General features: G+C 31.6%; 1 protein-coding gene across 1 annotated transcript; it reads left to right on the top strand.

Annotated features, from left to right (window-relative positions):
- Positions 1 to 6,213: 6,213 nt before the first annotated feature.
- LOC149905110 (myrosinase 1-like) lies at positions 6,214 to 20,032 on the top strand. Its single transcript, XM_090106501.1, has 10 exons — positions 6,214 to 6,278; positions 6,682 to 6,812; positions 11,191 to 11,359; positions 13,168 to 13,438; positions 13,799 to 13,934; positions 15,108 to 15,205; positions 15,971 to 16,102; positions 16,839 to 17,012; positions 18,264 to 18,508; positions 19,765 to 20,032. The coding sequence occupies exons 1-10, from the start codon at positions 6,226 to 6,228 to the stop codon at positions 19,919 to 19,921; spliced, it is 1,566 nt and encodes a 521-aa protein (XP_089962627.1). The 5' UTR covers positions 6,214 to 6,225; the 3' UTR covers positions 19,922 to 20,032.
- The last annotated feature ends 1,565 nt before the right edge of the window (positions 20,033 to 21,597 follow it).

Here is a 21,597-nt window from a genome sequence, read left to right as displayed (position 1 = left end):
TTCCTCGGCACTGAATTCTCTGTACAGTCGAGTGCTTCACGCATGCGGCCTGCTTTCCCTTCAAGCTTACCGAGATGGCTATGATAATTGAACTAAACAGGATTTACGGAAACTTTTCGCGAACTGTTGTCTACAAGCTTGATTCCATTGTGTTTGTAATTTTAACTTTTAATTACACAAATCAAAGATCAGTTGTATATTTTTCGTGTTTAGTCTCATCATTTTTTCTAAAGAAAAAAATCGACTACCGAAGAAATTCTAACCTTTACACAGATAACGCAGACATTAGCATTCCATATTTTACTTCTTCCTTCTATTTAATCTCATAAGTAATTTCCATATTTCTTTCTGCCAAAATTAGTTTAGCTTCGTTTCCACCCATCGTATAAATTACCCTAACTCGAGCTTGCCTCTCATAAAAATATCTACGATCAGCTTAATATTAGAAGGACTTTTGTATGTTTCTCCTTTATTCAATCGTGCTAAAAGATCGGTTCATAAACTCGTTCAATATATTGAGTAGTTTCATAAACAAGGTGAAAAATAATCTATTGACGAGTAGTAAATTAATATTCCATCAAGAAAGAAAGAAAGAAAGAAAGAAAAAAAGCTTTATTGCCAACAAAAACTAAGACTATCTTAACTTAAAAAGTAAACACATATTAGGCAATCGGAACAGACTCAGCCATGCTGTGGGCTAACACCCGAATAGCGCTGATTTTCAGTCTGCCCGCGTATGTCCTACATTTATATAAATACTTATAAAAAATTACATCTATAACTGGTCCTATCAATAAAAATAAAAATAAAAATTCATAAATACAACTACATTCTACATATTGTGTACATATATGCATATAATAAATATTATAAAATAAACAATATTAATAGATATTTAATATACTTACATGGATATTTAAATAATTCAGATAGATAGGTGGGCACATAATATAATTATATGTATCAGACTACTTCTTTTGCGGAGCTATCGCAAAACTTGACTGTAGTATCCGGATTTCCCTGAACGGGCTCTCTGTTATTGGGAGTTCCCATGTCTAATTCCTCAGTTGCATCCTGGATTTTGAATTGTGCTAGGAGAAAAGCTGCCTTGCTATGTGAGACTTAAATATAACTAACAAAGTGTACATCGCACCTCCACGTAATCCTACGGGAAATTCTGAGATGTCATATCTTATAATATGATTTAGTTATAAATATAACATACTAATGATACTCTTGGGATATATCAACCCAACATTGAAATAAACAACATTAATTGCTATATTAACAGTAATTATGTAAGTTTCTCAAAGATAACACAGCCTATCACAGCCATAAATATTGAAGGATTCACCTCGAATGGAATCGTTCAGGACACATGGCCGCCAGGGGATCTGTATCCAACGGCTTAATGTTATAATCGTTACGGTCAGAAACCCATTTTAGTTAACCTTTGTGATACCCTTTATAGTGTATTGTGGTTAAAATGTTTACGTTCACCTTCTATCAATATTTGTTGGAATTTGCTTTGCAAAATTGTTCAATTTGTAATGAATAAATCCTGAACGCAGTTGGTTAAAAAGTTTTACTAGAAAAAAAAAACTATAAAACATGAGTTTAAAGCATTTGTGGACAGATTTGTTGGTGCTCTTTGATGGTTTTATAAACGGCATACAGTGTGACATGGGAAACATAAATTGGTCTTTGATTTTTCGACACGCCGCGTTGCATAAAGGTTTACCCAGTGATAGTTTCCTACTATTTGAAAAGTTGGAAAAATAGCTCGTGGTTTTTATACACATAAACTTTTTCTCCAATTAAATATCGTAGTTTTTGTTGTTCAGCTCTGTACCAAAATAAGTAAGTAAGCACAAATGCACTCTAATATACTAAGTGCATGGCCTAGATTTTTTAGTCCAATGCACAAAGGTGTTGACTTTTTTCTATTCGCTAAATAAGCTAAGGCTAGGTTTTTTCTAGACGGTGAAGTTTTAATGCTATTTGTTAAACCACTGATTTAATATTTAAGCGTCGGAACAGGGGACCTACCTACCTAACTACATTAGTCGTGTATATCAAGTTTACTTTATAAGTAAATTAAACCAAGTATATTTAATATTTATTCTTAAGGACTAAATGAAAAGAATCTCAAGTTAACTAAATGATTCTACGCTAGATTATATTTTGTGTATGTGAATGCAAGTCACATCTGCCGTCTAGTGGCTGCTGTCACCGCTTTATGAAATATTGGGGTTATAAATTTTTCATTACAGCATATGCAGCAAAATTTTCCATGTGATAATAATATGCACACATTTATTTTATTCACATATTGCCATGCAAATATGTCCAACTCATGGATCTATCCGAGCATATTTCAAGCGTCTCATCATAAAATACACGGTTTAACGTAGACGGGTAAACGGAAAATGTTATCAACAGGGGCGATACATTGTTACAATAAATTTAATGTTAGCTTTCTCAATCGTCGAACTGTTCTCTGACAAGTTTATTTCCGGAGCAAGAATGATGTAGGAACTCCGATACAAATCTGCAACAGAATGCTTTTAGTACTTACGTCTTTTATTTTCCTCTTCACGAGCCGACGACGCTTTTAACAGCAAATTGCTCGGTGTGAAATTAAATTTAATATTATAGCCTCTGCTCGCGACGATATTATCTAAATTTGAATTTTCAGAGCGAGATCCTTAATTTATATATCTGCACTAACTAAATTTTCCTCGGATAGTTAAGGGAAAAGTATGCTATCTTCTTCCAATAAAATTGAAAGCTTAGAGCTGGTAACTTATAGTCAGATTACCATAACTAAGTTTTGCAACCAATGCAAATCGCTGCAAAATTTCTCGCTCATCTGCACGTCTGCCGTTCGGTTAAAGTGCAAGATTGGAATTTATAATATTTTGTGTAGAGACATCTGCGAATTTTATATTTATTTAGAATTGATCCACAGGTTTAATGACAATCGCTGAAAGGTACTAAGAGAAACGTTGTTACATAATATAATAAAATATTTATAATGTAAATAACGTAAAAGCTTGACCAAATAGATAAAATGAAAACTCATTTTTCTGGAAAACAATAATGAGTAGTACAAATCGAAACAAAGAAACAAATAATTTTCAAAACAAATCAAAATAATTTAAATTCCGGAAGATCATGAACAAAGTTATCATTTCATAATTAATACAAATTTCCTGTTACCCGGAGAGGATGTTGCCAATTTCGTATAATTTAAACTTATCCATCAAATCCGTCTTGTTATATTTTATATTTTGATCAAACATCTTCTAATATGTTTGTAATAATAGAAAGCTCGTTACTTTTTCCATTTTGTGTGAGAATGTCACTCAAACATAAATAATATGTCGCCCTGCAAAATAATTTATCAATGAAAGTATTAATAAAATTGATGTGGTCGTTATAAATATACTTCTTTATGTTACTTGTAACAAAGGAAGGATGAATGTCTCCTATAACACAGGCTATTTCTGTGCTATTTCCAAACATGGAATAGAGACATTGCTCATCACAGTAAATGTACCTGAGAATACATATATTGAAATTTAGATAATTTTAATTAATAAAATTATGAATATTTAAAAAAAATCCTGACCGTACAAGAGGATTTTTTTTTATATTTATAATAAGCACTTGATGTTGATAATTTTGAAAAACCTTGATCGATTCCATAACTATTATTATCCTTCTATTTATTTTTAACTTAAGCACTTATACGCCTAATTATACAGATATCTAAAAAATACAATATCCGGGTATTAAGCGAGCGATGTTGCATTCACTAGTTCAAAATAGATGTTTGAACCGTAATTGTGGTCATACTTTGAATGTTAACTATCAAAACAGAAACCCTTCTAACTTAGTATATTATATAGAATTTTAGTACGGTTAATATAATAATCCTACCTAACACCGATACAACCCTTGTGACAGGTACAAAACTGTTTCATTTTGTTAGTCATCTTTTCTCGTGTTAAAGTTATGTATTGCAAACTATACATATAATTTGATTCAAATATACTATTGTTATTTATTTATAATATGAGTAAGATCAAAAGGGATGTCTTGTAGAAATCTGTAGTGGAATTTGGTCCAACATTTAATCTACACTAATACTATAAAGGTGAAGAGTTTGTTTGTTTGTTTAAACACGCTAATCTCAGGAACTACTGGTCGGATTTGAAAAATTATTTCGGTGCTGGATAGCCTATTTATCGAGGAAGGCTAAAGGTATATATCGTTATCGACTAACAGGAGCAGCGCCACGCGGGTGAAACCGCGAAGCGCAGATAGTTCATAATATTACAGTCTATTGCTACAAAAAATAAAATTGTAAGTTTTTTATATACTTACTCGTAATTATTATGATATCAAGTGGTTATTATAAAGGAGATTTATGAAATTCTATCTATTTTATGAGTTCAGTTAAAAGTTGAGATTTCGAAGGTTTCACATCAGTTACCAAGCCAACCAGTAGGTATTCCACGATTTGGAAAAATAATATTATTTGGACGTGTTCCAAATCTATATTTTGTTCTTTTAGAAAACTATCCCTTTGGGAATCGTTTTGTGAACGAACTTCTTATCTGATGAAATATGGTCACACTTTTCATCATGTTATCTTAAAGTACTTTAATTATAAAGAGCTTTAATTTTCACTTTTTAGCTGAACTATATGAATCGTAATATATTACGTAAAATTCTGCCAGCTCAAATCGACTGGAAATATCTCCGTACCATATCTCAAAGGTATCTCAATAAATAATATTTATTATGTATTAAATGGTCAGTGTAAACAGAATCAAAGAATATAGAAAACGGACCCAAGCAAAGGCAAAAAGAGTTGAAATAAATCATTACCTTAGCGTTTTTCCTTTGATTTATTCGCGTCCCACGTGAGGGAGTGTCAAACGCACCCGGCTTTCCAGTGTCTTATTATAATTTATGACCGCATTTTTTTCTCTGAGTGATTTAACCGGATCACCTCTTTAAGTTGTGGATCGCCTTTTGGGCATTTAAGAAATAAGAGCTGAATTGATTACTACATTATATTTCGCGCAATATTTAAGTCATTAAAGAATAAAACAGGTAAATAGCCTATGCAATTATGCATATAGATAAATATGCATACGACTATTCCTTCAGTTTGTATGGGCGTGTTTGATGTAATTTTTTTGGATATTTCCCGTTTTATTTTAGAAAAATTATTATTGTCATTTTACTCATTAGGTAAAGGGCTTTCGATATCAGTTTAAAGTTTTTTGATATCTGCAATAGTTAAGGAATAATCGCCTGTGCACACTTAACGATTACACCCTGTATATAGATTATAGAGTTATAGATTACCTTCTGTGACATACACACTCACATAATATGACATTTTAATGGCTTCTTTTCTCCTGAAACAGTTTTAACAAGCGCTTTGATAAGTATTATTAGTCCATTTATACGCAATAGAAATACACACACACACGCACAGTATCAGACTATTCAATCATTGTCATAATCCGAAGGACAGGATAGGAACAAATCGGTACGAGAAAGATTAGAATCAAACATGCTCAAAATATAGAGAAAAAATTGTCTCTCATAACTTGTTATTCACAAAACATTTTTTGATAATTACTTCATTACATAAACAATTTGTCTTCTGTAAAAAATGTTCGGAAATTGTTTTTTTGTTTTTCAAGGACTTACGAAAAATGCTTTAAAGGCATTATCGGTTTTCAATGTTGCCTGCAGGCAAGCATATTTACTTACTACATACGAAATGCTTTTATCCAATAGTCAATACGAACAAAACAAGGAATCATTTCCTTTTTGTGAAGATAGTTCACTGTTTTTTTTCTCATTTTATAATATAAAATGTATAGGTAATATTTATGACGGTTAATGTTTTTCAAAAAAATAATCCCATGACCTCGTATTTTGGCATTATTATCAGAAGTTAAAACGTTATTTTAACACAAAACTTGAGTTACATTTAGTATTAACATTATACGTGCTAATTGAACATAATTATAGTGTGTCATAAAATAAATCGAAGCCAGGAAGTGTCAAATGTTTCGTCGTGCAGTCATGAAAGGTATTCTCGATGTCTAAGGGAAACCCCAGAAGGTTACCGCGATCTTGGCTACGGTAAAAATTAAATAGTCTCATTGTCAATATCTTAGTTTAGTCAGTAAAATGCAGAGCATGAGTCGAGTCGCCCAGAGCAGAGCTCTTCTAGTCAGCTTCAGGTCTTAAATTTATTTAAACACGAAATAATATCTGATCCGTGCTTAGAGTCAGTGTTGTGGTTTTAGTGTCTATAAAAAATGACAAAATATTTTCACGTTTAAAACGCGACGTGTTGAATATTCAACGAAACAATCAACTTTATTATCGTTGTAATTTATAATCTTTGTGAATGTATAATGTCTATTGTCATAATTATAATACATAATATTTATTACTTTGTAGTATGAATAGAAAACAATGTTTATAACATGAAAACACGTTACTCTACATTACTAATAGTAAAGTAAAAACCAGTCACATCATTTTCTGTCACAGATTTTTTTTTGGATTAATAATTAATAATTCAAAAAGAAATGATTGTTTATAAGGATTACATAATGAATACCAATATTTTGATTGTAGCCTGCTGCTAATAGCAAATGGAGTGAGCGGTCTAGTAGGCTCTGGGTTGAGCAACTATTCGTTTCCAGACAGTTTCATGTTTGGAGTTGCAACGGCTGCATTTCAAATAGAAGGAGGGTGGAATGATGGAGGTATGTCAAGCCATAATTTACCGTAAAATGTAATCATCGCAGTGATATTTGATATTTATTTATTCGTGCTGCATTGGTTTGTATACATATATTATACAAATAGAGAGTAGAGACTTAACCTAAGTTGTAATATTATAATAAATTGTGGACTTATCGCTACATATTCTTAAAGACAAACGAACGTAACGAAAGAGTTAATATTCTAATTCTTTCTGTGAAGTATTTTGCGATTTTAGTAGAGGCACAGAATATATGGTAGAGCCGCCTTTATACGTCGATTTTCTTGAGCATAGGTACCCATGTCCTATAGGACATGTTTATGTATGTATGTGAGTGTATTGATCTTAAGGATCAAACGTGAGATATTACGGTTATAGCCTACGTGATCAAGGAAGTGGTCTAGGTATTAATTGCGGCAATTATAGTATTATTTGGCTGCGATAAAAAATACAAACAAGTTTGTTTGCGGTATTCTATAAATATCGTAAACGTATGCAGTAAATGCAAGCTTACGTAAGATTTTTGGGCAATGAAATGTATTTATAATCACAAAGAATTGAACAGTAGTTAATTAAGGAACTACATATTTATGTAGCATATTTTATTTGTATTTATATTTTTACCTCAAAGAATATGAAAAAAATTACATAATCCGGGTCTGCTTTTCGCGCAGTTTACGTTTTTATTTTCAAATAAAGTTAGTATTTATAAAAAGATAAAAAAAAATTGTTAGCATTTTCGCTTCAGGAGTTGTAAAACTAAATTAAATAGCGGCGTGTGTAACAGTTTGTTTTAGTATAAGTATGCACCTGCGGACATAGAAGTTAAAAAACTAATCCCAAACTTACAGCGCTTGGAATTACTGGTTTTTTAATAATATTTTCGTTCTTATCTTGTTATATTGTGCAATGTTTAAAGAATGCTTACAAATTAAACAAATAATTATTAAAGTGAAACTTTTATTACATCGTCTCAAACTTTTTGGTCTGTGTAGCGCATGTCGCGTGTATCGCGGCTGCCGAGTAGGTATACCTACTCGGCAGCCGACCGTCACGCGACATGCGCTACACAAAGCAGTGTTCGGAACCGTTCGAACAGTTTCACTTTTACCGTGGTTTCATAAAACCACACAACATTTTTTATTCTTATATATTTTGTCTTACTTTTTATACACAAGGGTCCAAATAACTCGTTGCTCGTCACTGCTTCACTCGGCCAGCATAAAAAATATAATTTGGAAAATCCAAAAGTGCACGCCTCATAATTTTTTTTTAATAAATATTTATTAATTATTATTTTTGTTTATTTAATAACAATTAAACCACATCGAATCAGACCCTGAAAAATGAAAGGGTTCTATTCCTGAGCATACTCAAGCGTAAGAGAAAAAAAAAGACTCGATTAATAAAGTATTTCGGTCGCTATCGTGTTAACAAGAAAAAGGATCCGCACATACAGACACACGGACGTCCAAGACAGAACTTTTTTAAACTGTTTTTTAACTAGTTTAAATAACAAAAATGACATCAAAAATATCATGAACGTTAAAAATAGTGTTTTTTCTTAATATGTGTGTGTATGTATTATCTTACAAGTGCAATGTATGATAGATACATAAAGACATTTTAAGTTTGAAAAATCAGATGTTTTGCGCGAAGTGACAGTAGTACCCACCTCAACGCTTCGCTTATGAGGCGTGCAAAAGCCTATGTTACTCGGTAAAGATAATAGATTTCTTATGGTAAAATAAATTTAAAATTCGGTTTAGTTCCTACGTTTTTATTTAAATGATATCAAACAAACTTAATATCCTCTTCATCATTTACCTAACAAAATAGATTTTAAAAGAGTCACTACCTAATAAAAAAAAATTATATATACCTATAGATAGAAGCGTCATTCAGAAGTGACAATGAAAAGCTGTGGTAGTTCTCTGTTTTGGCTGAATCTTAATTAATAAAAAAATCAATTGATTTAAATTCAATCTTTATTTCAAAAAAATAATTAACATAGATGCTTTAGTATGAAATTTAACTGATAATAGCTATTTAACTTTAAATGTCGTCATTAATGTTAAAGTCGTGTTAGTTATAGGTACCGTTAATTGCCATTAAAAACCTCAAAATGGAAGATTTTAATTATTATTATAATCTTACACAAAATTCAAGGAACATTTTTTATGAAATAACCCATCAATTAAATTATCGAAGAGGATATCTTGAAAGCGGTTAAAAATAATTTTGTAAAATAAAATCATAAGCTGTATTCTGTGTTCTGAATTTTTAATCATAAAGTTAACGTTCATGATATTAATTTGTAAAATGGTTTGACGAAGCTTCATAAAACAATCATACGTTATTTTGTAATTTTGTTTGGTTTTTATTAAGAGTACATTACTATGTAAATATATCTTGCCACCTTGCCATCTGTAGAAGTATTTGGGAAATATAAAATGAATCATGGAATTTTTTATTATGTAAATTTGTATCAAATTTCTGTTTTTACAATGGAACCATATAAGTCAAATAGGTTTAGTTGACTAATTATTAATTAGCGTATAGGTACACTGATCGCCTGGTGGTCAAGATTCGATGTTCTCTTAACAATATTTATATGATCTGTTTCACTACGCAGTTATTAAACATTATCCGCATAGAAATTCCAAAACAAATATGTATAAGAAACGTGAAAAAGATGACTAACAGTTTGTTACATAAGAATTACAAATATGTACCTATGTACTTGTATAAGTTCATATGTAGGTAGGTACTTATGAGAACATATAGTACAATTTCTGAATGCATACCAATAAGATCTATAAATAGAAACGGATGTGTTTTTATGTCAATCAACAAAAAATGACCATTTACTAGTAGTTTATTAAGCAACTATCTATATAGTCACCTCTAGAAGTCAAGACCAGGTTTTAAATTTAGTTTTTGTGTGTTTGGTACAAATTTTTGTGAGCATTATACTTAAACATTAGGTACCTATGTTACATATTAAATAATATTAGTTTTTATTTATCAATTGACTGCAATTTTGTGTTGTTTTATGAATAAGGTACATTTAATGTTTTTAAAATAGAAATATTTTCAATTAAAAGTGCAAAATGTAATTATCATTTCGCAAACGTATGTTGGTCTGTTCAACCAAGTTAATTAATTATTTAATTATTACACTTCTACACATAAAATATTCGTAATATAACAACAAAATATAATTTATACTACAAAGTAGTGCTATAGTTTCCTATCGGCTTTTCTCTATAGATTTCGATTTCCGAATTGTTTCCCATAGATTGATTGTAAATAATTTCCACGAGTTATAACGAAGCCTTGTAAACGAAAATGTTTGACTTCAATACTTAAATTCTTCAATGTTTACAAGTGTAGGTACCTACTATAAATGCAAATGACAGTAATTTTACGAATATTATCGAATAATTAACATAGTTGAACGTATTTGGTTGCTAATTGCTTGTTTCTTGTTATGCACAGTTTTTGTTTGAGATAGCACGCTATGGTAAGTATTATGTTTTGTACAAAATAATTGTTACTTTATAATCAATTTCGAAAAGGCGGTGAAAGACCATACTTTGTAGTATTGATGGCCTACGATATATTTTATTTTTATGTGATAATATTTAGTGATACAGGATAATGTAGCCATTTTCAAAATCAATTAATACCTAACTCAATAATATGTCTTTATCTATGAATGCACACACATTTCTTCTTAAAATGAACTGAACTTAAAGCATAGAAAAGGTTTATTGTAACAAATGTGTTGGTAACTTAGTTTTGAAGAATCCCAAAATATTTTTAAAATAGTGTACCTCATTTTAATATAACTTTCCTTGTTAAATTGACTAATCCTTATAAAAACAAGGTAAAACAATAGGTACACATGACACGGTCTTGTTATTTCGACAAAAAATCTGGGCAAATACGTGACGAGTCAGAAGGGTCCCCTTTCAATAGAAGTGTGAAGTACCTTGTTATAGGTATTCTTTTACTGATCTCTGATCATAGTATACTGGTAGAGAATTTGATCAATTATTTTAGAAAATTGTTTTTATTAAATCGTCGTCCTGGCTTCACTAAGTTTGACATGGAATCAGGAATGGCAAAATAAAAAAGCCTTTTTGAAAAATAAATATAGGTTAACAAGTAGCGTTCTTAAGTACATATTAATATTATAGATGATTTTAATCGATCGAATAGTTTTTTAAATAAATCCTAACAAACAAACAGGCAATCAAATCTTTATTATGTTAATGTTAATTACAAAATACTTGAGCATATTTTAATCACACATTGTACAATTTTGTAGGTGAACCCAGTTCAGTTTTATGAATTATTGTTTTTTCTTACAGGCAAAGGTGAAAGTATGTGGGACACATACATACACAAGCATCCCGAGTTTACGCTGGACAAGTCAAATGGCGATGTAGCTGCGGACTCGTACCATAAATATAAGAAGGACATTATCATGGTGGAATCCCTTGGCGTGGAGTACTATAGGCTGTCTATTTCATGGCCACGGTAAGTATTTATTAAACCAACATTTTTATAAGAAAACATGGCTAGATATAGGTATAACTAGTTGGGTCCACTTAATTGCAACTTATAATTCAATTACAGCCCATGCTAGCTAAAAATGTAAAGTTTAATATCCTGTAAGGCGCGGGACAGACACAAGCGGCGCGGCGCGCCTTGGGCGTACTGCCGGCACATCCGTGGCGTGCCGTCTCGACGCCTTTCCAAAGATCTTTCATACAAAATGTAGAAGAAGGACGTGGTGCAAAACAGTTTGAAGAGGTGCGCTTATGGCACGCCCGCGCCCGCGCCGCTTGTATTTGACCCGCGCCTTAGTTAAACACGTAGGTATAACGTAGTCATGACGTAAGTCGGTAACATAGTACATATAGGAGTATTATTTAGTTTATATCAATAGACGTACTGAAGTTAGGCTCGAGCCTGCTTTTTATGCTATTAATGTACCAACTATCTAACTGATTATAATGAAAACTCCGAGCAATCATCCTTCTATTCTTGCAAATTGTAATAGTAGCAGGATATAGCACTTTCACATGTGAAGGGAAGTCCGAAATCGTGACAGGTTTCACAAACACATGTATCAAAAATAACATTGTGTTGAAATTTTTGTAAACGATGTTACATATTTTTTATTTAGTCGCCAACCGGGATCGAATCCCGCCCTCGTTTGTGGCTTGATTATATTGATACCTTACTACTTCACGGCAGCTTCTATTACATAAAAATATTAATATCATTACACTTTGATAACGTTTATTTGTTCTATTAAAAACAATCAGCGTTCATTATAAATTTCCTAAGGTTTGTAATGTTTACCTTATATTTAGAAGGTTATACTTACATTTATTAATTGTAAAGTAATGGATATTAAAACCAAATATAATGGTGTATAAATAATAATTACACAGCTGTTTTGATTTCAACGCATATATTCTTCAATATTATTATTTTTCACGTATTTTTTTACTCCATTTATCTTTTTTGTTTAAAAAATATAAAATAAAAATAATTGAATTAAGTAACTTGATTAAATTTTTCACAATAATAATATTAAAGTATTGTTGTACATGTTACTGCCAAATTAAGCGAATATCTGTAAACATATTTTATCTAATATACGTTAGGCATCAAAATGAGTGCAGTACCTAATTTATAAACTATCACAAAATGTTACATGTAGCTTAATAACAACGTTATTATGTAGAATGACAAATTGTATATGTAAGCGAGAATTAGATTTTTTTGCGTGCCTTATTACTAAAAAAAAGTTAATTAAAAAACAAAAAAGAGCAGCGTTTTAACATCGACGCAATTACTATTAACATAATCTTGGTGGCTTTTCACTCTACCTGAAGATGTTAAGACCGCTTAGTTACAGAGTAATAGAATTAGTTTAGTTTGAGTTCACTTGCTCAAGTTGCGCGTCTTACTTAAAGAGCCTTACTTAAATCACATTTCATAAACAGTTGAAAGGAAGACATTTCAGCTAGAATTTTCGACTCGTAAAAGTTACACCTAGCTTTGTCTTTAAATTATGTATTAGATACCGTTTAAATAGTTGATCAGAGGATAATGATTTCTTAGAATTCTGTGAAATCTATTCTCTATTATGAATTAGGCACTAACTTTAGACAACAACAACAAATCTAAAGCTCGTATGAAATATATGATAACAATCCTATTATAATATCATAATTTATTCAAAATATTAACCGATCCTATAATAACAAAACATTTAACATTAGCTTTATTTTTTTTAATTATTAACATTTTGTATGTTCAAACTCGTACAGGATATTACCAAAGGGAACGGACAATTATATAAATAAGGAAGGCGTTAAATATTATCGGAAGATTTTTGAAGGGCTCGTGAAAGCCAATATAACTCCTGTGGTAACTCTGTTCCACTGGGACCTGCCCACATCTCTCATGGACTTAGGAGGCTGGAGCAACCCCAGAATGGTTGATTACTTCGAAGATTACGCACGAGTAGCTTTCACTTTATTTGGAGATATTGTCAAAATTTGGACCACAATGAACGAACCACATATACATTGCTATCAGGTAAGTTGTTTTAAACTTGCTGTTGTATGGCGCAGTTCGTGCGAAGTTTTAATCCTCCAATGTCCCACATTAGTTTGAAATTAAATGAATAATTAACATATTCATTTGAAGATGCTACTCTCCTTTGAGGGTCTTTGTTTATGCATCACAACTGAGAATAATTTAAAGAACCTTGAAGCTACTCAAATGTTTTGTGCATTTGAAATTTATTATACTTACTTAATTAAATTACACTGCATTTAAATGTAAAACGAAAATACCTCGCAACTGGACCCTGATAAAACTGGGTCGTTCAATATTTCCGTTGAATATATTGCCAAAAATTTGTTGTAATATTTTAAAAAGGCAAATTTATTTTAGGGCTACGGTAAAGACGTATTCGTGCCAGCAATAAAGATTCATGGAATCGCGGAATATTTATGTTCCCACTACATGCTGTTGGGACACGCTCGAGCTTATCACCTGTATGATAAAAAATTCAGACCACACCAAAAAGGTATTTAAAATATTATATATAAGGCTTATTTTTTAATGTCATCAGTTCGTGGGATGACACTTTTATATTTGCACGTTTGAAGATGAAACTGATAGAGCCACAAAGCGTACAATTTCAAATTTTATAAAATGAACAGACCATTCGATGGGCAAAAGTTAGTTGTGTAGTTAATGCATCAATTGACAGTTAATTAGTATATCAACCAGTCAGTTTATTGTTTAATTTAAATATATTATAGAATTAAACGTCAAATCATTAAAACTCACTGAGACATTAATTTATTGAAGAGGTTTTCATTTCTCAAAAAACTTGAAATACCTCCCCTCATAGGTCACCTCCCTTGTGGAAAGAGTTATAAGTTAAATAGTATAGAACAGCAATTAAAACTACTAACTTCAGAAAACTAACATTTAAGGCACAAAGCAAAGAAAGTATGAAAAATATTTAATTCTGAAATATTAAACTTAGCTTATAAACTTTCTCAGTACTTATTTTTTGTTTTTATCTGAATAGCAGATTTTAGGACCGATTTTTCAATGCTTGGATAAAACCAGATAAAACTTATCCGTCCAATAAAGTACACGATAATATTAAAATGTCACGTAAACTGTCAAATACGGGCAATTAGAATACGTTTTTAAAATGGTAGTTTTAAGCATTATTCGACGAATAAGTTTTAACCAAGCATTGAAAAATCGGCCCTAAACAATGAAGACGCGTGGCAATTATTTTACAAATTTAAATTAAATTACATGTTTTAGATTGCTGTTGTAAAAGTTGCTTCAATTTATTTTGTACTAGATTTCCGCCCGCGGCTTCGCCCGCGTTTTCAAAGGAAAACCCGCATAGTTCCCGTTCCCGTGGGATTTCCGGGATAAAATCTATCCTATGTGTTAATCCAAGTTACCCTCTATATGTGTGCTAAATTTCATTGTAATCGGTTCAGTAGTTTTTACGTGAAAGAGTAACAAACATCCATACATCCATACATCCATACATCCTTACAAACTTTCGCCTTTATAATATTTATTAGATATAATATTTATAGTCATGTCAATTGTCAATTCCTTCAGTAATTATTGAAACATGCTTCAAAAAAATTGTAGTGTTATAATTTCAATAAACATGCAGTTTATATAAAATGTAAAGTAACAGTAAAATATCTTATTGCAGGAAGAATCGGAATAACTTTAGATGCTTTTTACGCGGAGCCTAAAGACGAAAATAATCCAGATGATCTTGCTGCCGCTGAACGTTATCTGCAAATGCGGGTTAGTAATAAAAAAAAAATATTTTTTTAATATATCAGTAACTATAAAATTCATATATTTTATTTATTAGTTCTCACTCAAATCTCCTAATCTAAATTGTGGCAGCTAAAAGTGATAAATGTGTATTCATATAAATAATCAATTGTAACAAATACCAAAATCATAAAATTGTTTCCCTTTTCGTCAACTTAAATAACCAACACATAGAATAAGAGCTTAACCTTTATAATATAGAATAATAAAGACGCCGGTAAAAATATTCCATGACATTTGTAAAAACCCGCATTCCAACAAAAATAAGAAATGCAGGGTTTATCCCATGTCATGTGTACAAGATTACCTTACATGCATACGTTATGTTTTTCCTTTTTCTTATATTTTGTAGGTATATACAATTTATAACTCTCATACTATGTAACTTTTCTTACGCAAGTTTTATACTATGGTATATGTTTCCACTGCTCTGTAAGAACACAGGCCTCCTATGATGGTAAAGGCATGATCCACCACGATGGCCAAATGCCGGTTGGCAGATGTCACATGTCATCGAACTTTTTATTCTTCGACCCGATTTCCCGATGTTTTCCTTCACCATTTCGAGCAGTGGTGATGTTATCAACATGTACACATAATTGAAAAATTAATTTCATTCTTGCTCGCCTGGTCTCGAACCTTATCGATTTCTTAGTCCAAGGTTTCACCTCTGAGCCTCCACTGCTCGGTTTTCTTGGTCATATTTATCTAATAGCTATTATTATATTACAGCTAGGTTTGTACGCGCATCCAATTTATTCAGAAAAGGGTAACTATCCGGATTTAGTCCGTGAAAGGATTGATAATATGAGCATAAGCCAAGGATACGCACGGTCACGACTACCGGTTTTTACTCCGCAGGAGGTGAGTGTTAACATTGCAATATTAGTATTCCTAGAGCATTCTATCTATACCAATAAAAGTCAATTTAAAAGTTAAAATTCCATTCAGGATTCGAGATTTCACATTGGAATCGTAGAACATTATTCTACTATTACAGTTCTGAAAGTATAATGCGGAGATTATAATATGATACACTTTTAAAACAAACCTATTTTTCCGTGTATTTTAAAGGCCCTCGCAAACTAAGTGGCTTCTGGCCAGTAACTTTTTCAAACAATTTTTTTGTTGTTCAACCTCGTAGCGCTATAATTATTTTCACGTTCCTCATTCAAAACTCATTAATGCTCTTTAAAAGTCACTTGAAAACTTAAGTTTTGCGCACTTATTGAATATTATTTAATTCATAGTATTTAAATATGATTACGAAAGGGAATTTGCTTAAATTTTAACAACTATAATAATATGTATATTGTAATACCACCACTTTAATTCAATTCTAAATCCATATTTAATTATTAAGCCAAATGAGCCGTTTAAGGTATCTAGCAGTTAAGACTAGAACGTTATACATTTACGTCGACACTGGTTTTAATAACTAGAATTTGATTAATATTAATTATGTACTTTACCACCTCCTAAGTATTAGGTAGATATTTTATACTCGAAGTAATTCAAAGGTACAAAATTGGCTCATTTGCAACTAAACATAGCAAATGGCAAACTGGGCTATATATAATTATATATTCTACTTTATCAGGTGGAAATGGTTAAAGGAACTTCAGATTTCTTCGGGCTGAATCATTACACATCATTTCTGATGTCTTCCTCGTCGATGGAGAAGGGTTGGGCCGTGCCTTCAATAGACCATGATACGGGTGTGAAGATGGAACAACATCCGAGCTGGGCGATCCCTGGGGCTGATTGGTTGGCGGTAGGTTTCAAATACTCTTTCCTATCTAGACTAATATAATAAATTCACATTTGTGCCCTTTATGTATGTTTGTAAAGTTTTCTCACAGATCTACTGGACCGATTAGAAAAATTCTTTCACCAGAAAAAAGCTAATTTTTTTCTGAGTCACATAGTCTATATTTGTTTGTCGTTCTGTCACGTCGAAATAGAGCGATTATATGATATTATTTTTATATCTAAAGTTAGAAGCCTAGAGACATGTGACATGGGCTACTTTTTGCTGCGGTGAAACATCTCCGCCAGGGGAATTTCCTTTGACTACACGGGCGTGGCTGCGGGCGAAAAGTTCTTTATAATATTACAGTCTTTTATTACTACTTGGCTTCTACAATTACATCGGCATAAAGCATGTTATAACTCTTACCTAATTATGCATTTAGCATCGGTTCAATAATAAATTACATCAATTATTTTGTATTTATCATAAACAACTGAATTATAAATAAGTAATAATTTCAGAAGAAAAAATATTTACGGTTCTCAGGGAAAACCACATTTAAGTTTAAAAATAGTCGACTAATTATTTACGTTATATATTTTTGCTATAGGCACTATATTATAATATTATGTAAGTATATAATTTCTTAATAACAATTAGATTGAAGATAAAAAGACAAACAGTTGCACAATAGCTCTAAGTTGCGTACTAAGCATCAACTGCATACACTTGTTAAAAGTTTTGAGAAATTTGGCGAAGCTCTGTAAGCATTATTTAATTTGCATCTTAACGTTTTAATATGTGTGAATAATTCATTGTTATATAACAATTAGACTCATGTGGTTCAAGCGCTAATTACTTATGTTAAGACTATTGAATTAAACAGTAATCTATATAAGGGTGCTTTTCCACAAATAACGTACGAGGATGTGTAGCGAGAAATGTGTTTGTAAGTAACCCATCATATCGCTTCATTTAGTTTGAAGTGTTCAGCGTTTGAAGGGATACTATTTATTTATTTATAACACTTTATTGTACAAACTAAATTATGACCAAAATAACATTATTACAAAAATGAAAGCATCGTTTGAACAAGAGGCGGCCTTATTGCTAAGCAGCAATCTCTACCAGGCAACCTGATGGGACAAACACATTCCGCTACACATCCTCGCACATTATTGGTTTAAAAGCACCCCAAATGTGTCGTTGTTTACTGTCAGCTTATTTTAATTCGCATTCCCAGAAGTTTTAACGTATGATGTGAATTTATAGGTTCACCCGCCAGGATTCCGAAAAGTTCTTAATTGGATAACGAAGAACTATGGTACGAAAATTCCCATAGTTGTTACGGAGAATGGGATGTCAGATTTTGGTGGACTCAATGACTACGAGCGAGTCTCGTATTATAACAGATATTTGGAGCAACTGCTATTAGCGATGCACGAAGATGGGTGTAACATAGCTGGTTATTTTGCGTGGACCTTAATGGACGACTTTGAATGGAGTGATGGTTACACGTAAGTTTTATGAAAAGATTCATTAAAACTTGCCTTCATGTAAACTATTGTTTATATAAATTATTTATTATCTATACCTACTTAATACTTTACATTACAAAAGACTTTTTTGTTGCCTAAATCTTAACTCAAAAACTTACTAGATCAACTTATAAATTATTTTACCATTAGAAAGCTGCATCCTTACTAAGTACCTAACATTGGCTATGTTTTTTAACCGGGGTCTATCCGACCAAAGCCGGGGCGAAAAGCTAGTAGACTATATTAGAACGCAGGCTTGTGTCATATGATTGGTTAAATTATTTATGAACTTAAGTTGTGTGACAAATCAAGCATATAATGCCGAAAAACTGAAGAGCTCTATCCGCTCTCTATAGCTGTTTTTCTATTTATTAAAAAAAATATTCACTAGGTAGTTATTTAAAATGTGAAGTTTACACTACATTACACATTTTCAATACGCTTTGGTGAACATAAAATTTTCGGAGCTCGCTAAAATCGGTTGTTACTCTCAAGGGAAATTAGTTTACTATCTAAGATACTAAGGAGATTGCGTTATTGTATATAGAAATTATCATTAAATTGACCCATTTCCGAAGAAAATGTATTAAGAACGATACAAATATTTGATTTCCTCACATACCTAAACATGTACAATAAGTAATTTATTTCTGTCAATGTCTTGTTTGTATAAGCTAATCTAGCGAAGTAATAAAGTTAATAACAGCTGTAGAATTAACAGATTAACATGTCAGATATAAGACCGCAGTGCAATAAGTGATATATAAGACACGCATTTTTGCATGTATAAATGTATATTTATACATGCAAAAATGCGTGTCTCTTAGTTATTTTTGTGAGCCACGCCTACTATGTTTGCAACTGCAATACTAACAGTTTCGTCAAAGTAAATCCTATATTAATATTATAAATACGAAAATATTATGTAAGGATGGATGAATGTATATAATAAGTAATGACGATGGATGGATGTTTGTATGTTTGTTTGTTACTCTTTCAAGGGCAAACCACTGAACGGATTCTGATTATACTTCGCATGTAGCTTATAACCAGAATAGAATAGAACCAGAATAGCACATGAGCTATAGAAATAATAATTAATTTTTCCCGAGGGTTCGGGCGCGGGGAAAACCAGGCAGCATAGCTATTAGTATAAAAATATTTGCTATGGCAATAAAAACAACACAGATAAATAATTAAATCCAATTCTGTAAAACACAATATTTTTGTTACAGAGTGAAATTCGGCCTGTTCCACGTCGATTTCAAAAGTCCAGAGAGAACGCGGACACCCAAACTCTCTGCTATCAACTTCCGTGAAATTGTCCGAACAAGAAGGATTAACTTTAATTACATAAAAATACCTTCATATAAATATCATCAATTATTATAACATCGGATAATGTTTAGTGTATTTATAGAAGTGATAAAAATTGTTGATAAGTTATATTGTGATAATAATAATAATTGTAAATATGTTTGTTAATACACTCGTTATGTTTGATTCGAATGTTTTATTTCAATATATTAATTAAATCATGTGGTTTGTGGTTAGGTAAGAAAAATACAGATTTTATAGACCACAAATTAGCCACAAATGAATGACGAATGAGATTTAAAATCTTCCTTGCAAAAAATACTCAAATCGATGATTCAATGTCTATAAACAGAATTATTTGCCAAATATAGTTCTAATACCAAAACTGTGTTCGAAACCCACAAGCATTGCATATTCTAAAGTTTACAAACGAAATTGTAGACAGTAATTGATACGAGGACACAATGTCTCTAATTAGTTATTCAACAATTCGAAACCAAGATGAATATGACAGCAAATTCCAACTCAGTCGGTAAACCCTAACAAGTTTAAGTAATGTCACAAGATATTCTGTTAGTAAATTATTAAGAGATAGTGTTCAGATAATCCGATAATTCAATTAGTTTGGATATTATGTTTACTCATTATTACTGTGGGAATTTTCGTAGTATAACCTGGGTTTTTTAGAATGAACATTTTAAACGTACAGTTTAAATACAGGGAAAGACGCTGTTAATGATCGTGCTCTCAGAAATCAATCTAGTAGATAATCTCATATTGGTGTCACATACATGTAATGTTCGAACACACATTACATTACTTATGACAAATGATAAATATAAAACATATCGCGATCAACCGCAATTTAAATCCATTCCTTAGTAATTATTGCTAAATGGTATATTACGTTGCGTCGTGACTGGTCGACCTCGGAAGCCGGTACAGGAACTTTTAAATATTTTAACAATGCAGTTCTTGTACTATGGACGTATTACTTTGTTTTTTATGTATAATTGGATCACATAAACCAGTATTACAGATTAAAGACGTCAGTGACATGCGGAATACTTTGTAAGAAGTTAAAATAAGACCAAGCAAGCAATGACCCACATTGGATAGTTAGCGCTCTTGTTAAATAAATATTGCACCAAATTCAACGGAACTAACTACGGTCTTTTAGATGTTTTAGCAAGAGTACCTAAAATCTCGTGTCTCTTATGATGGGAAATGTATTTCGCATCTGTTTCACTATTTGAATGTATTTTGGCCAAGTACATAAATTGGTGTGATACTAGACCGGTAAGTTTTATATAATTCTCCAGCGAACATCTAATCCAGGATTCTTATCAATCCATTATTAGGGAATCATTCAATATTTAAACCTAAATTTAATAGAAATAGGCCAAACCTTGGCCAAACAAACGTGTAGGCGTAAAGTAAAACGTACATTTCTTAAGGCACAACGCTAACAATGTCAGACAGAGCACTCAAGAGTGCATTAAGTATGTCCTTTATATCCTCATTTGCCAAAATGTGAAGTTCATTGTCGCATAAAGTACAGTTAAATCTAGTTATTATTTCTGTAACAGTACTCATATAGCCGAATATACCTATTGTATATAGTTATTTTCGTACATGCGACGTCCACTTTCTGTAAGCGACGCGATGCCTTATAATATTATGGAATCTTCATGTACCTTCTTCAAGTGCAACAAATATATTTATGTACTTAGGGTGGTATTATATTAAAA

The sequence above is a fragment of the Colias eurytheme genome, chromosome 10, assembly GCF_061535395.1.
Source record: "Colias eurytheme isolate Ceu_HAF_F1 chromosome 10, ilColEury1 Martin Lab GWU primary, whole genome shotgun sequence".
NCBI lineage: Eukaryota > Metazoa > Arthropoda > Insecta > Lepidoptera > Pieridae > Colias > Colias eurytheme.
The sequence above is the reverse complement of the archived record's forward strand: the minus strand, read 5'-3'. Positions and strand labels throughout refer to the sequence as shown.

Coding starts and splice junctions, on each gene's coding strand:
- LOC149905110 (XM_090106501.1), top strand. CDS start 6,226: ATGCAGAGCATGAGTCGAGTCGCCCAGAGCAGAGCTCTTCTAGTCAGC. Junction 6,813..11,190: donor AGGAGGGTGGAATGATGGAG/GTATGTCAAGCC, acceptor TTTTTCTTACAG/GCAAAGGTGAAAGTATGTGG. Junction 18,509..19,764: donor GAATGGAGTGATGGTTACAC/GTAAGTTTTATG, acceptor TTTTTGTTACAG/AGTGAAATTCGGCCTGTTCC.